Genomic DNA, 17,093 nt, shown 5'->3' with positions numbered 1-17,093 from the left:
AACTTTTGAGATTGAATGTGATGCCTCAGGAATAGGGATTGGAGCCGTTTTGATGCAGGATAGGCGGCCCATAGCCTTCTTCAGTGAAAAGTTAAGTGGGGCATCCCTGAAGTACCCTACTTATGATAAAGAGTTTTATGCTCTTGTTCGTGCATTAGAGACTTGGCAGCACTACCTATGGCCAAGAGAATTTGTGATCCATACCGATCATGAATCATTGAAGCATCTCAAGGGTCAAGGTAAGTTGAATAAAAGGCATGCTAGATGGATGGAATACATTGAGACCTTTCCCTATGTCATCCGTTACAAGCAAGGTAAGGAGAACATTGTTGCTGATGCTCTATCCCGGAGGTATGTACTTCTTACTTCTATGAGTGCCAAAATGCTTGGGTTTGAATACGTGAAAGACATGTATGCCGATGATGCTGATTTTTCAAATGTATATGTGGCATGTGATAAGGCGGCATTTGGTAAGTTTTACAAGCATGATGGTTATTTGTTTAAACAAAGCAAACTTTGTCTGCCAAATTGTTCTATGCGTGAGTTATTGGTGCGTGAGGCACATGGTGGGGGATTAATGGGACACTTTGGTGTCAAGAAAACTTTAGACATTTTGCATGAACATTTCTTTTGGCCTAAGATGAAGAGAGATGTTAACCGTATTTGTGGAATGTGCATTACATGTAGAAAGGCCAAATCTAAGGTTTTGCCACATGGGTTGTATACACCCTTACCCGTTCCTAGTGAGCCATGGGTAGACATATCTATGGACTTTGTTTTGGGGCTGCCTAGGACCAAAAGGGGTAGAGATTCTATTTTTGTTGTTGTGGATAGATTCAGTAAGATGGCACATTTCATTCCATGCCATAAAACAGATGATGCAACAAATATAGCTGACTTGTTTTTCAAGGAGATAGTGCGACTCCATGGTGTACCTAGGAGTATTGTTTCTGATAGGGATGTTAAATTCCTTAGCTACTTTTGGAAGGTGTTGTGGGGGAAATTGGGTACTAAGCTCTTATTTTCCACTACTTGTCATCCACAGACTGATGGTCAGACTGAAGCAGTTAATAGGACTTTAACTCAGCTTTTACGCACTGTTGTTCATAAGAATTTAAAAACTTGAGAGGATTGTTTGCCATTTATAGAGTTTGCATATAATAGGACAATGCATACTACTACTTCATACTCTCATTTTGAAATTGTTTATAGATTTAATCCACTTACTCCTTTGGATTTGATGCCTTTACCTGTTGATGACAGGAGTAGTTTGGATGGACAAAAGAAGGCGGAGTTGGTGAAGTCACTTCATCAGAGGGTACGGCTTCAAATTGCCCAAAAGAATGAAAGGGTTGCTTCCCAAGCCAATAAAGGACGAAGGCGTGTCATCTTTGAACCAGGAGATTGGGTTTGGGTTCACATGCGCAAAGAAAGATTCCCAGCCCATAGAAGGACTAAGTTGCATCCTCGAGGAGATGGACCTTACCAAATTCTTGAGAAAATTAATGACAATGCATATAAAGTAGATCTTCCAGGTGAGTATAAAGTTTCTGCAACTTTCAATGTTTCTGATCTTTCTCCTTTTGATGTAGGTGAAGATTCGAGGTCGAATCCTTTTGAGGAGAGGGGGAATGATAGGAACCAAGGTGGGCCTACTCTTAAAGATCCTTTGCAAGTTCCAGATGGGCCAATTACAAGATCAAGGGCCAAGAAGATCAAGGAAGCAATGCAAGGATTGGTGCAATCCACCTGGGATGAAGCCAGCAAGAGCCCAACACTGAAGATGGGTCTGAAAGAAGAAGAACCAGTTTTGATCCACTTTATTCAAGCTGTGGAAGACATGACTTAAAGATACGGCCTATTGTTATTGGAGGCTTCCAATTTGGTTAAATGATTTATTTTATTAGTTTAGAATAAGTGGGCTTGAAGATGCTTGGCTCACATGTCTTATATCTTTTGAACTATGTTTTTGGGAAGGCCTTGTATTTTGGCCAAGGGCTTATTTGGAAAATTACATTTTAGGAACTAGGGTTTCATCAATTTACTGTTGGGGTTACTGTAGCCGCGCGTACTGTAGCCGGTACTGTTCATCAAGGGTAATTTTGGGTAAAATGGGCATTATTTTGGCTAGGGTTTTGATTAGGTTTGGCTTTAAAAACTCTTTGTAGCCTCATTTGAGAGTTAGACAATATTGAATTTTATTTGTGAGTTGAGTTTTCTCCTCTTGTTCTTGATTGAACTCTTGAACTTATCAAAAGTAAATCACAACCTTTGTGGCGTTCCTCCCTTGTAATCTGGGTTCTTGAGACGGGTTCTTCAACGGGTCTAGATTTTAATATAATCTAGGTTCTTGAAACGGGTTCTCATCGGGTCTAGATTCTCCATCATTGACTTGATTTTTGGCTTTCTTGGGGAGTTTTCAAATTGATTGTGGGTTCAAAGGAATTCATTCCCACGGGTTCATATCATAGGATCTTTGACTCGATTCAGCAAATTGCAGTAAAGGATTTAAAGCAAATTGCGGATGCCAAAATTCAGGAAATTTATGCTCATTTGATTGTTAGATACTAAGATCAGGCATTGTTAGATGAGAAATGATACTTGCAGTCGTGAGCGTGCAGTCGCCGTGCAGTCGCTTTGAAAAAAGTGAATAAATAAGGGACCCACCTGAAAAGAAATTAATTTTTTAATAGTGGACCCCACTCTTTTTCAAAGCGACTGCACGGCGTTTGCGCATTCCACGACTGTATGTAGCATTACTCTTGTTAGATAGGCGTGGACGTAGGCATATTTTATATGACATATGAAGTGACCTAATGAGTGTTTTTGCTTCATCCCTCTTTTCATTAACGTCTTGATCATTGTAATTTTGAGATCCTTGACCTGAATTTCCCTTCTCAATCTGGACTTTCCATACGATTTTCCAACAAAACATTCTCTCTCTGTGCCTCCTTTTATTTTTTGAAAATCAATAGACATTTCATAACCTGAAGTCGTGGAGTTCTATGGACTTACATTGGCTTACAGGGTATTAAAACAATGCAAGTAATAAAAGGTGACATCAGTCTCAATCATTTCACAAATTCAGCAGTACACTACTACTGTGTATTTAAAATGGTACAATGTACATTTTTTTTTTTTTTTCCGTATCAGAGAATGATAAGTTATGAATTATGATAGTTTTCTAAATCAGATCACGCAAGTAAAGGGTGCTGCTGAAGAGTCCTGAACTGAAAACGATTCAAGAACACATCGCCTTCTCGAGTACTTCCTGCAATTCCCCGTTCTTGTATGCGTCTGCAGCCAAAAGATGTATTTTTAAAAGAAATTCACAGATGCGAAGAAAGCAGCAAACATGCATACTTCCTTGTTATTATAAGATATATCATCTGACTAGATCATAGCTAGCTTCTAAATTTTGCATTTAATTTATTGGGCAATATTTAACAGTACTCTTCATCCTAAGTCTTGTTATCCTTTATCGCTTGTTGATGTGGCACATTTTAAGTGGTTATATGTGTCAACCATTTAAAATAGACCACATAGCGAGTGTGACTTGAGACAATAAAACATATGATGAAGGCGGCATTTCTCTTAAAAAATAGCTTTTAACTCGTACGCTGCTTTCACCTCGTTATCCTTAGAATGAGATTCCTTAACCCATCAAATGTCCAAGATTACTATAGAAGTAAACCAATAAAACTAAAGAGGGAGGGAGCACACAATCATAGTCAATTCCACACGCACACAAGGTATGATGCATAGCATGTGGTTGTATCGGCAGTTTTAATCTCATTCTTAATACTATCGTATGTATACTACATACACGTATACTACATACACGTGCACATATTAATAAATTGAGTGTGCGAATACAAAATGTTGTCCAAGTATAATAATGAGTAAAATAATGAATTACACATTGCACAGTGCTGGGACCAAACAAATTACTTATGAAGGTGACAGCTAGTGATGACAAGGCTAGGTACCCCGAGGTTTGTACAAACCGCAGCTACCTATAGATATAACCTTAGGGGTGGGACTCTTGTATTGCCTTTTTATAGATTGTCTTCACAATACAAGTTTCACACTTAATCAATATGAGACTCTTGTATTGCCTTGGTAGAATTACTACACTTCAACTTACACAAAGTATGCACTAGCAAATTTAAAAACTACATAATTTTTAAATTATAGTTATATTTACAAATTTAAATTTACAATTTAGGTAAAAAAAAATATGTTTTTGATCAATTTTGGACCCAAAAATAATTTTTGAGCCTAGTGGACTGTAATCCATTATTGAAGTGGGCTGGGGGCGAGGCGGATTGAGAGTCCGCCTCCTGGCATCGGAGCTGGGTACCCTGCCCCTGGGATGCGGGAGCAGGAGGCAGCGAGGGGGGCTACCCCGCACTATACATGGGCCGGGGGTTGGGGAGGGGGGCTACCCCACACCGTATGGTGCTGGTAGCACCCCTATATAACCTTATGGATAAAGTCTAGGCCCTTTTATGGATGCTAAGGAAAAAGTTTTATTAGAAACAAATGTATAGGAGAAGTCCATCTACACAGGAAATATACAAAAGAAAACATCGAAGTAAATTCTAGGAAACGAAAAGTGACATTAAAAAATCATGAACGGAAGATCCATTAGTCACTAAAGCAGAAAACCAAAATAGCAAAGAGTGCACAAAGAAATTCCAAAGTTGCTCCAAAGTACACTCCTTGTCGTTAAAACACTGCTCATTCCTTTCCATCCAAATGCACCACATGAGACACAAAGGGACCATCTTCCAAGCCACATCCACTTGAGTGCAACCATGAAACATTTTTTCCGGTCCCGTGCACCACACCCTCGGAAGTTTCCCTACATGGAACTGGTTAAATCACTGGCTTTTCACCAACGGGTGTAACTCCAAATGATTGTTTGCACTCATGAGGTGATGAAACCCTTTCCATCATGCTAGAAGATCTACCACTCTCAAAGGCATTACCCAAGCTAAGTTGGTTCTACAAAAAATGACATCACATCCCATAAAGCCCTTGCCATCTCACAATGCAAGAGTAGATGATCCATGATTTCCCCATTATTTTTATATATGTAGCACCAATCTTGACATTATCTAATATCAAGATTGTCCCAATAGAGGCAGTCCAAGTGAAGAAAACAACTTTGCAAGGCACGTGAGACCTCCAAATACACTTCCAAGGAAAATGAGGACTATTCTAAGAAGTCAATAGCTTAGAACACTCTCATTGGATTAGTTAAAATTAAAGTACATTTTTTATAAATGTAAGATGAATTTAACTTTTATCTATTCCATTTACATAAGTTTCTACATTAGAATAGCCATTTTTTCTTTATATGACAATAAAATAATATAAGATGAATTTAATTTTGGCTATTCACATCAAATCTCCACATTGAATTATCCATTTATTCATTATATAGTAATGAGTAATTAATAATTTCAAAAATATTTTAAATTTTTTAATTATGAATTTATTTTATTTTATCATATTTTACCATTCATAATATTATATATTAATTAGTAATCATATTCTAATTATATTTTTTCAATTGTCATTTAAAAGGAAGAGAGAAATAATTGATATAAAAGGGAGAGAGAAATAATTAATATAAAATGTATTTGATGAATGAATAGTTCCTTTCAAATTTGGAAATAATTTTAGAAGTGACTGTAGCTAAATTCTAATTATTTGCAATTTAGCTATTCCAATGTGATCACATTTTATAGATTAATAGCTAAATCTTCAATGGATTTAGCTTTTAGCTAATCCAATGAGAGTGCTCACAGTACGAATGAATAGAGAACGTTTTACCCACCTTAGACTTCCACAACATCCTGTCCTCATCATTACCACCAAGCCTCAAAGAGTATAAAAAATTGTAAAAGGCTGAAACTTCGTCAATCTCCCCATGAATACCACCACTGTCTAGCAAAATAGGGAAATGATCCGAGCACACATGAGGCAATCTATTTTGACACAACTCAGAATAATGTACTTCCCAAGAAGGAGAAACAAGAAAGCGATCTAATCTCAACCAACCTCGACGGTTAGACCAAGTGGATACACCCCCCACAAGTGGAAGGCCCAAGAGATCCAAATCAAAAATAAATTCAGAAAACTCCTCCATTGCGAGGAAAAACTAGGTTCACCAGAACGTTCTTGGAAACCGAGTAATATTGAAGTCTTTGCTCATACACCACGGCACATCCCAAAGAGAATACAAGTTCGCTAATTCCTCCCACAAAAAAGTCATTTCCCTATCTGAATTTGAACCATAGACACCCGCAAAGGCCCACTCCCACCCATCCTCCACATTTTTAAAAGAACAAGCTATAGAAAAGTTCCCAATACAGTCCTCCATCGACGCCACCAACCTTGTGTCCCACATCAGAAGAACACCTCCAGAGGCTCCCATAGATGCCAAATAAGTCCAACCCACAAAAGAACACCACCATAGACTACGAATCAAACATCTATCAACAAAGCGTAACATCGTTTCTTGAAGACAAACAATATCAACCTTCCAACTTCGTAACAAGGATTTGATGTGAAGACGCTTGTTTAAATCGTTGAGCCCCCTAACATTCCAAGCGAGAATAGAATCTTAGGCTTCATGAGAAAAGATTAGAACCCCTCCCTTTCAATCTGTCCCTCCCTCCACTTTTGCTACTACTGAACCTGACTTAAAAATATATTTGTTTTTTTTATTCTAAAGGAAGCGCCAAGTACAAAGATTCCTTATATTTACTACAGTCGTTTTGTATTAAAATACTGAAATCATAAATGAGTGCGCAGAAGCATTTATTAAAATTTCTCAAAATCTATGCCATAAAAATCATAACTTAAAATCTATGCACATGATCTAGGCCACTGTCACGCCTCCCAAGACTAAGTCTCGTCCTGCAACTCTACCTTCATAAATATTCTGACCTAAGATGGTTTAAAACATAAAAAAACTAAAATGAGTCAATAACTCACCCATGTGGACCCACTACCATTCCCCAGGAATGGTAGAAGTTGTGTCAAGACCAAAATTCGACGAACAAGATGAACTGTTGGCTTCAGATGGTTGAGGAAGTGCCTGATCTGGAGAGGAGGTTGGACTTGATTTTAACTTTTGTAGCAATGGCTCTATATACTATAGAGCGGATGCGAGAGTTAGTATGATTATGTAGATTCTATTTTATGGAGATTCCATCTCCCAAGTTATGTTGAACTCAACTGCACCTCTTAAGTGAGGAAGTACCTATTTATGATTTATAAATGATTGGGATGTTTAGTTCATTCTGACATCAATTATTTTTATCACCTTTATTTTCGTTGCGATTATTGCATACTACTAGTTGCATACTAGGATGCATTGCATATTAACTGTCATGAACGAAGGGTATGTAACGTTGTGTTGCATGTTCCAACACTCCAAGTCTCCGTTCCATCCCAAGTGGAGGTTGGGGGCGTCACACTTATTCTACCCCCAATAAGACTTATCCCATACTGAATTATGTTAAATCGCAAAGACTATAGGAAGGAACTGCCATAAATTCTCGGTATTTGCATTACCTGCATGCATTCTTGAATGGCTAGTTACTCCCCACCCCCAACCTCTCTTTCTCATGTAGCATTTGCTGATTTTTTTTAATTTCTTTATAAATAATAAAATTTTATTGAATGCAATGAGGGGCCCAACCCTAGTACACAAGAAGTATACCAATGGATACACCCAACTATCATGAAGAAGAGAAAGAGAAAAACTCTGACATCTAGAACATAGACAATGCTGAACAATGGCTTTTAGTTCTGTCGTTGTCCTCTCAAGGTTTTCAAAAGTTCAGATTTGGCATTCTCACCAAATGCTCCACGTTAAGCACAAGGGGACCATGTTCAAAACTTCTAAATTTCTATGACTTCGAGCAAGAAAACTAAAGCACTAAAGCACTAATGTGCAACAGCTTCCTAAATCTCAATAAGGACTTCACTAGCATACCAACAACTTCAGCTCTCACTGAGGCATGACCCACTCAATCTCGAAGGTGCTGAACATTGGTGCCCCATAATTCAATAGCCAGCTCACAATGTAACAAAGCTCATCATGCTTTCCCCTTTCTGCTTGCATATAGAGCATCAATCTGTTATTAAAATGTGCTTTCTGAAATTGTCCATTGTGAGAATCTTCCGAAGGCAGCCACCACAAAAAAAAAAAAAAAAAAAACCATCCAAATACATTTCCACGGAAATGGAGAGCCAACTAAAGGAATGAGCTCATGGAAGAAAGATTTAACCTCAACGATCTGCCTTTTGGATCAGATCCAACATGTTTGATCCTCAACACCACCTCTGCCGCCTAAAGGAGTAAAACTTGCTAGAAACAAATTTATCAACTCTATCTACCCATCATGGGCTGATCTATGTAGTTAACATTCCTGTGGAGCATATTATTGGAAATTTGATTGTGTTCTGCAACTTAAGCCTCCTAGCATTGGGATAGATGGAACAGTTTCAGGAACATAGTCTTCCAAGGATGGTCCACACGCCACACAACATGCAAAAATCTGATTTCAGACCTTTGCGGTGCCGGCATCGATAATGAATGCTACTCATAAAAGGAAAAAAAAAAAAAAAAACTGATTTTAGACCCATCACGTCCTCATATATGAGGAAACAAGCACCACAGAACCTCCCTTTCTGTACAACAATGCCATAACCATTTCCCCAGCAAAGCTTTATTGGATAAAAGAAAATCTTTAATCTCCAAACTGCTTGAAAGAATCGGGGTGCAGACATTTGACCACTTGACTAGGTGGAACTTGATCTCCTCGCCAATTATTTCCCACAGAAGTACTCTCTTTGAAGCTTTTCAAGATGCTGAGCTACACTAACAGGGAGGGGAAAAAGAGATAAGAGCCTAGTTGCAAGATTAGAGTGTACTTATGTTCAAAGTAAGCCTCCCACCTTTAGATAAGTATAGTCGCTTCCACCTCGTTAAAACTCCATCCAAAATCAATTTTGCCTTAAATGAGAGATAAACCACTATGTCGTCTGTTGCACCAACCAGTACTAATTCATACTTGCCCAAATTGATTTTTAGACCATAAATAGATTCAAATCAAAGGAATAAACTATGCAAATGATGGATATGTTGCTGGACAGCATTAAAAAAATATCAAAGTATCATCGGCAAACAAGAGATGAGACAAGATAAGTTATTCAATATTCAGGTCCCCATTGAGAAACATGATAAAAGCCCCTTTTTCATAGCAGTTAACAACATTGTGCTATTACCACTTCAAAGATTGAAGGGGATAAAGGATCTCCCAACTGCAATTCCCGAGAGCTGTCAAGGAAACCAGTGGGTTACTGTTTATCAAAATTGAAAACTGCACTGCAAAAATAAAGTTTACAATCCATGCACTCAATCTCTCCCCGAAGCTGCATCTCCCGAGTAAATACGAGTCCAAATTGTAGACAAACACCCATAATCACTAATTTAATCTTGCAATTGAGGCACTCGTTGGGGATAAGCACTTAGTCTAAATTTTGGTCCCCCTTGATGCATTGAGAAAGTTAGAAATAATCTTCGCACCACTAGCTTCATCCGATTCACAAGAACTTTTAGAGATGATTTTATAAACACTACCTACCAAGCTAACAGGATGTAAGTCCTTAATCTACATCACCCTTGCTATCTTGGGATCAGGGCGATAAAGGTAGCGTTAAGACTCTTTTTGAACTTGCCATGAGCATAGAACTCATATAACACATTCATCAATTCCAATTTGAGAATCTCCTAATAAGTCTGAAAAAAGGCTGATGACAATCCATCCGGGCTCGAGGCCATATCACACCATTAAGCACCTTCACCACCTTGAAAACCTCACTCTTCTCAAAATCTCTTTCCAACCACACCACATCCTCTCTATCAATAGAATCAAAGCTAAGACTGTACAACTTGGGCCTTCAAGAAAATCATTGGGTCAAGTGCTAAATACTGCCTAATTTCGGTGGTTGTCTAAAGAAACTGCTCCACCAAACACTAGACAGTTGATCATGCTGTGCCTGTGCTTTGAATGGGCCATCCGATGAAAGAATTTTGTATTCTTATCGCCGTACTTGAGCCAAAGGGTTCACAATTTCCATCACCTTCGTGTTTTCTCCATGAGAATTAGCCTTTCCAGCTCACTGGAAATGTCCACCATTATTAACTCAGGCTCATATGAAGTGCATTCCTTTACAAGATTATCCAGCATATTGAGTTTCTTAAAAAATTGTTGCTTCCCTCCCCAGCATGGCCAACCACCACCACATTCCATTTCTTCAAATTGAGCTTCAAGGCTTTCAATTTGCCACCCAAGATAATTAAGAGAACCTTGAAATTATAGGAAGCCCACCACTGTTTCAGTTTTCACTCTATCCACAAAACCCCGTCTTCAACCACGTATTCTTAAACGCAAAGGATTGTATACTACGCACCGCATTACCACAAACATGCATCAATGGAAAGCGATTGGAGAGAAGTCAAGGAAGCTGCAACTAGGACAATTCTGGGAATTGGGCTTCCTCCATCAGGAGACATGAGAAATCTATTTATTCTAAACCAGGTCAGAGAAGACGATTATTAGACCATATAAACTTTCCCCCTACAAGAGGAATACCGAAGGCCTTGTTCAAAAATGAACTTAGAGAATTCAAACATAGCACAAGAATAGAGTGTCTTTGTAGATCTCTCACTAGTAGTAGTATTAAAATACACCCCATACAGCCTGGGAGGTTGCACCAACTCTACGCCCGCCAATTCACCCAAAAAGAATATTCTAGTAGCATCATCATTAGAGCCATAAACCCCCAAAACAGCCCACTTAAAACTGTCATCGACATTCTTGAAAGTGCAGGCAACAGAGAATTCTCCCCACATGCGTCAACATTTTCCACCACCCTCCTATCACACATAAGAAAAATCCCATCTGAAGCCACATTTGAACCGACTGAACACAAATCCAGGTGTTGACAACTCCACAAACTTCTAACAACAGCCTGAGACTCATTCGTCAACATCATCTCTTGTAAACAATCAATATCCGCCTTCCACTCTCTAAGTAAATTCTTGCTTTTTACAAGATGATTGAGAACATCCAGTATTAGGAAGGTGGATATTGACGCCATAGCAGCAAGGTGATGGAAAAGATGGCTCTTTGGCCCCAACACAAGACCTACACCATGCACATGTGGAAGCTTCCAAGCCTCCTCCAGCTTTCATCAATGACTTTTAATCATTTCCATGTTCCCTACCTCTAGACAAGCAACATGTTTTAAAATCTTGACTGTTTTGTGTGTTTCGTCACAAGACTATGGATTATCTAGGTTAGCTAAACAAATCTAATGTTATTGACAATATTATTATAGTAAACTTCTGAAACACGGGAAAAAATCATTGGCTTATCAAATTATCTATTGAGCTATGAAAAAGATTCAACAAAAGACAGAAATGAATCCACTATCTGTTTTATGTCAAGCAATACGTGGAGTAACTCCTGACATAGCAGTAAAAGCAAGATGTGTAGGCGGATTGACTCATCAAATTCCCATTGAAATAGGACCCGCACAAGGAAAAGCACTTGCCATTCGTTGGTTATTAGGGGCATCCTGAAAATGCCCGGGTGAAAGGGCTTTCCTGAATAAAGTACACCATAAGGGGTATGGTAGTCAAGCTTGTAAGTTTTTTCTATACTATAATTGAACCGTGGGAGGTAGAATATATAACTCGCCTCTCTTTATGAGCAAACCATAATTAACATGGTATTAAAACAATATTTTTTAGGGTTAGGTTCCTACCTTCTCCTGAGTTTTTACCTTCCTAAATAACTGATTTAGGGGTTGGGGAGTGTGATGGTTGGCATCAGTGATATACACTAATTTGTGGAGGTGTTGGGGTTGTCTATGATGTCTGTTGTGGATAATTGATTTATGTTTGGTTTGGTTTGGTGGTTTTTATAGTAATCGGTGGTGACATCAAATGATTGGAAGACTATGTGTTATTTCCACTTATCTGTCAATCATTTATGCCATGTCAAGGAATGCTAAAAAGTCAATGAATAACTTTTTTCTTTTCGTGTAATCTTCAACAATTGTGTTCTAATGCCTCCAGTATTATAGCAAATTATGCTTGCAAGGCTAAAGAAAATTTATTGTAACAAATCTCAAACATATTAAGTACTTGAACAGCTAGATAAAACTAACCAACAGTGATGTCACAGCCACCAAAAAACTCTCCTTCAATGTAAAGTTGAGGAAAGGTAGGCCAGCTGGAATACTCCTTCAATCCTTGACGTAGCAATTCATTTTCTAGAATATTGAATGTTTCAAAAGGTACATTGAGAGAGTTCAATATTTGCACCACGGTGTTTGAAAATCCACACTGTGGAAACTCCTTTGTTCCCTTCATAAAGAGAACCACTTTGTGCGAAGTAACAACTTTATCCAATGTCGTCTTCAGCTCAGGAGTTAACGCTGCAAACGCATACAAAAATTGAGAGGTGGGGCTTATCAGCAAAGTATTTCCAAAGAAAAATGTTAAAAGGGCTGCAATAGAGAATAAATTTCACATATACAAATTTTCCTTGAAAATAAAGAGGAAGGATTTTAAAACGAGTAACATATTTTCAGGATCTTTCGTATCATAATACAAGTTTTAGGAATGCAATAAAGGGAACATGTCAAGATTTTTCTCTTCAAGTAACAAAGAATATGCCGATATTGTTTTATTGAAGTCAAGATGTGTCTCTTCAAGTACCATCTTGTGTACTTGGGCTATGCCTATTATCATCAATAAAATCATTTACTTATAAAAAAAAAAAATCAATCCAGAGTTTGTACACAGTGGGGATGCCAGTGAACCCAAAGGGGAAGGATTACTTTCAAAGATGATGCCCACTTGGAAGACCAATATTGCTCTTCATGGTAACCAATGGAACAACTGTATAAGTTGTCATGTGTATTGTCCTTTCTTCCACTCTTTTTCTTTTTCTTTCTTTTGATTGGTGAGCTGCAAGATCGCACTCTCCACTCCATTTTATGAAGTCTTGTTACCTCATTAGTAAATATCTTTTTTATATGTAATCGGATATTTTATTTTTTGATAGGTAAAACAGAATGGATTAAAAAGTAATTGGATATATTACTAAAAAGGCACATAGCGCAAGAACACATGAAGTATATAAGAAGAACACCTAAATTAGTAAATGTTTACAGAGATCATTGTCATTCCATGCACACTGACACTAGATTCCAGGGTTTTTATTTATTTATATATTTATCTTGTAATTCATAAATAACAAAGATTTATGAAGAAAAAGAGAGATGGCACCACCCAAGTATACTGGATGTACAAAAAGAGGCATGAATTAGATTTTAAATCATTGGAACAAGGTAAGACTCTCCATTTGAAACATAAAAGAAATCACTAATGCGCGTCTGCGTGTTCAAATCAAAATTACAAGGTGGAATACACGTTTTAAAAAATAACACCAAACTAAAGCATAGCCTCACAAAGATGAAGGGACGAAAAAGGCTTTTTTTTTTTTCCAGTGAAGCGAATCCTAATGTAGGCGCATGATAGCTTGAGTAACACCACTAGGCTCTTTTCACACCCTCAAAGTAATAAGTCAACATATACTGCAATCCGAATTCAAAGACAACCATGAAGAGAAATTAGACAGATATGCAATCATAAAGCTTTAAATACATCTTAGGTTGCGGGAAGGCGGTATTACCCCCTGTCAATTTCCAGTACAGAAATAGGGATAGTACTTAATGAAAAGCTACCAAAAACATTTACAGAAGCGGCCCATGACACAATCACATGCGCGCACCGATTAGACTCTCAGTGGCTTTTTTTTTTTTTATTTGATGTCTCGCGCTTAAAATTTTAGGAGGCAGAAATCAAAGTCTTCTATTATCGTCTAAATCTCTCATTCAGCTATGAATTCCCAGAGACCCTAATCTTAAAATAGCTGAGAAAAGAAAGAAAAAGGGTGGAGTACCTGAGAAACAACGAAGGGAGGCGATTCTTCTGGACCTGCATCCGTAGGGGGCGTTATTTGCAAGAGCAGTGGATGTGAGAGGGAGTGTGCAGAGGGGACGCTTAGGGTAGTGGACGAGAGCATGAGAAGTGACTGTTTTGCCCACTCCAGAGGTGGAGAAGGTTGATGGAATTATTCTCGACTCAAAGGCCCGCACACTAGACATCGTTGTTCCACTCACTGCACGCTTCGCTCAAGACCAGAGACAGAGAAGAAGAGAAATGAGAGGAGAGAGAAAATAGCCACAAACTGATTTTTTATTTTATTTTTATTTTTAATTTTATAAGTAGAGCCACGCAAATTTTTGTTTTTCTTCATATTATATATATATATATATAAAGGTACAAAAGTGTAAGGTGGATAATTTCTACTATAGTATATAAGAAGTAACTAGGAATATTATTTAAGGGTAGGCTTCCAAAAACATGATTGGTAGATGCCCACTGTGCCATTGAGTGCGCATATCGATTTTGAGATAGATGTATTTTAGTAAATTTCCAATCTTGATGATGCTGGGAGCTAAGAAGAATGTCCCCAATAATAGTTGAGATGTTCCAGAATGAAGTGGAATCTGAATTCTCAATAGATGTAAATACTGACTGAGCATCTCCTTCTATTATTGCTAGATTCTGGTTGGAAGCCATATTGGATGCTAACAGCGCTGCTAAGGCTTTTGTCATTAGAGGGATTGTGATTTGTACCTCTTCCGTTTTTATCCCTAGAATGTCTCCACTGTGGTTTCTTTGTATTACTGAGACTGCTGAGAATTGATCACGTACTGCTGCATCAAAAGAGAAGCTTTGATAACTTGGGAGGATGAGGTTTCCATTTTTCTTCTTAGCTATGTTGACTCTGTCCTTCTTTCCAAGCTTCTTTATAATCTTCATAGATGTGTTTCGGCTGGACATTTGCCTCTTTAAGTGACAAGGAGGTGTGATTGTGGACAATGTCATTTCTCGTTTTTCAAATAAAATCTAGCATTACAACCGCAGATAACTGGAAGTGATGTCTTTCTTCTGTTCGAAGTCCCAATTCTTTTTCTGGATAGATGATCATTTTGATCCAGTCTGATATAGAATCAATAGGTAATCTTGCTAGATTTAGTGGCCAACTGCTCTGTTGCCACAAAATTCTGATGACAGGACATTCTATAAAAAGATGCTTTACGGTCTCTTTCTCTTGGTTGCAGAGTGAACATTCTTCTAAATCTTGAAGCGGAATGAAATCATCAATTCTTGATTTAGTAGAAAGAATATTCCAAAATAGTTTTCAAATCAATAATTTATGGCGATCATGAATTTTAAGGCTCCACATTGGCTTGAAGAGTGACATTGAGAAGCCATGTTGATCTAAGACTTGGGATTCCAATGTTGCCTGATAAGCTGTTTTAAGAGAGTATTGCCCATTATGACTTAATGCCCAAACAACTTTGTCTTGCTCAAGTGATCTTATTGAGAGAGGGATTTTTTGTATTTCTGATATACTTTTTTAATCAAAGAGATTTCGCATTTTTGGAACATCTCAATTCCTAGGATTACTGATATTGAGATCCGAAACTGAAAGAGTTGGGTGAGCTAGGGCCATATCTTGTATTTGCTATGGTTTGAAGTTATTTAGTGAAGGAACCCATGGATCTGACCAGATGTTTATAGATTATCCACTGTAGATTTGAAAGCAACGACCTTTGTTGAGCAAATCTTTTGTTTTGAGTATTCCCTTCCACATGCATGAATCAATTGTCTTCTGTGTTGCCTCCCAGAAAGTTGTGTTCTTTAGGTATTTAGTAGTAAGGATTGAATGCCACAAACCATTTGTAGGTCCACCTAATTCCCATCTTGTTTTTGCTAGCATTGCTTGATTCATCTTTTCCATTAATCTGATACCCAGGCTACCTTCTTTTTTTGGTAAACATATAGACTTCCAGGACTTTAATATCATATGATAAATTTTGTCTTTTGAGAATCTCCACCAAAAGTTTTTGAAAGCTGTATCAAGTGATCTGCAGATTGATTTTGGCAGTTGAAAAGAGCTCATATGATATGTTGGTATCGTGCTTACTACAGATTTGATTAGCATAGTTCTACTTACTTGGGCCAGTAGCTTTGATTTCCAACCTTTCAATTTTTTTCCAAATTTGGTCAGCATTTCACTGTAATTTTCTTTTTTGCTTCTGTTGAACGAGGTTGGTAAGCCCAGATATTTTATTCTAACCGATGCTGTTTTATAAGGTAACCATTAGGAGATAGTTGTTTTTGTTGTTTGGCTTGTATTCATAGTAATAAACATTGAAGATTTACTCAGATTTATCCTCTGGCCTAACCAACTTTGATATTTTGCTAGACACTGATATGTTTTGCGCATTTTTTTCTGTTGCATTTGTGAAGATAATTGTGTCATCTGCAAATCGTAAATGTGACACTTTTGGACTATTTCTGCTGATTTGTACCCCATCAAGTTTCTGTTGAGCTTCAGCCTTCAATAAGATTCTAGATAGTACTTCTGTGACCAGTATAAAAAGAAAGGGTGAAATTGGATTACCTTGTCTGATACCTTTCTAAGATTTAAAGAAACCTCTTGGTGAACCATTGACGAGGATGGAAAACGACAATGTAGATATGCATTCCTTTATCAAATTTATCCATTTTTTTTTTTTATTGAAACCTAGATTTTTCATCACTACGAAGAGAAATTTCCATTTCACCTGATCAAAAGCCTTTTCCATGTCTAGCTTAATTGCCATTAAACATTTTTTCTTTGTTTTCCTTTTGAGATGGTGAAATAGCTCATGAGCTATGATAGTGTTTTCCTTAATGTTTCTACCAGGGACAAAGGCAATTTGGAGTGGAGAGAGAATTTTTGGGAGTAGACATTTGAGACAATTTGCCATGATTTTGGTTATGATCTTGTAGCTGACATTGGTAAGGCTAATGAGACGATATTGGTTTGAACTAGACTTTTTGGGATAAGAGCAATGTTGGTATGATTAAT

At 37.7% G+C, this 17,093-nt stretch overlaps 1 protein-coding gene across 1 annotated transcript; it reads right to left on the bottom strand.

Moving 5' to 3' along the window:
• Nucleotides 1–3,046: 3,046 nt before the first annotated feature.
• LOC108997870 (uncharacterized monothiol glutaredoxin ycf64-like) lies at nt 3,047–14,364 on the bottom strand. The gene is made up of 3 exons (XM_018974258.2): nt 14,067–14,364; nt 12,265–12,534; nt 3,047–3,297 (listed from the first exon to the last, which is right to left on the bottom strand). Exons 1-3 carry the CDS (start codon nt 14,269–14,271, stop codon nt 3,242–3,244), a joined length of 531 nt encoding a protein of 176 aa, XP_018829803.1. The 5' UTR covers nt 14,272–14,364; the 3' UTR covers nt 3,047–3,241.
• Nucleotides 14,365–17,093: the final 2,729 nt, after the last annotated feature.

Source organism: Juglans regia, chromosome 8 (assembly GCF_001411555.2).
Source record: "Juglans regia cultivar Chandler chromosome 8, Walnut 2.0, whole genome shotgun sequence".
Lineage (NCBI taxonomy): Eukaryota > Viridiplantae > Streptophyta > Magnoliopsida > Fagales > Juglandaceae > Juglans > Juglans regia.
This window is presented reverse-complemented; position numbering and strand designations above follow the sequence as displayed.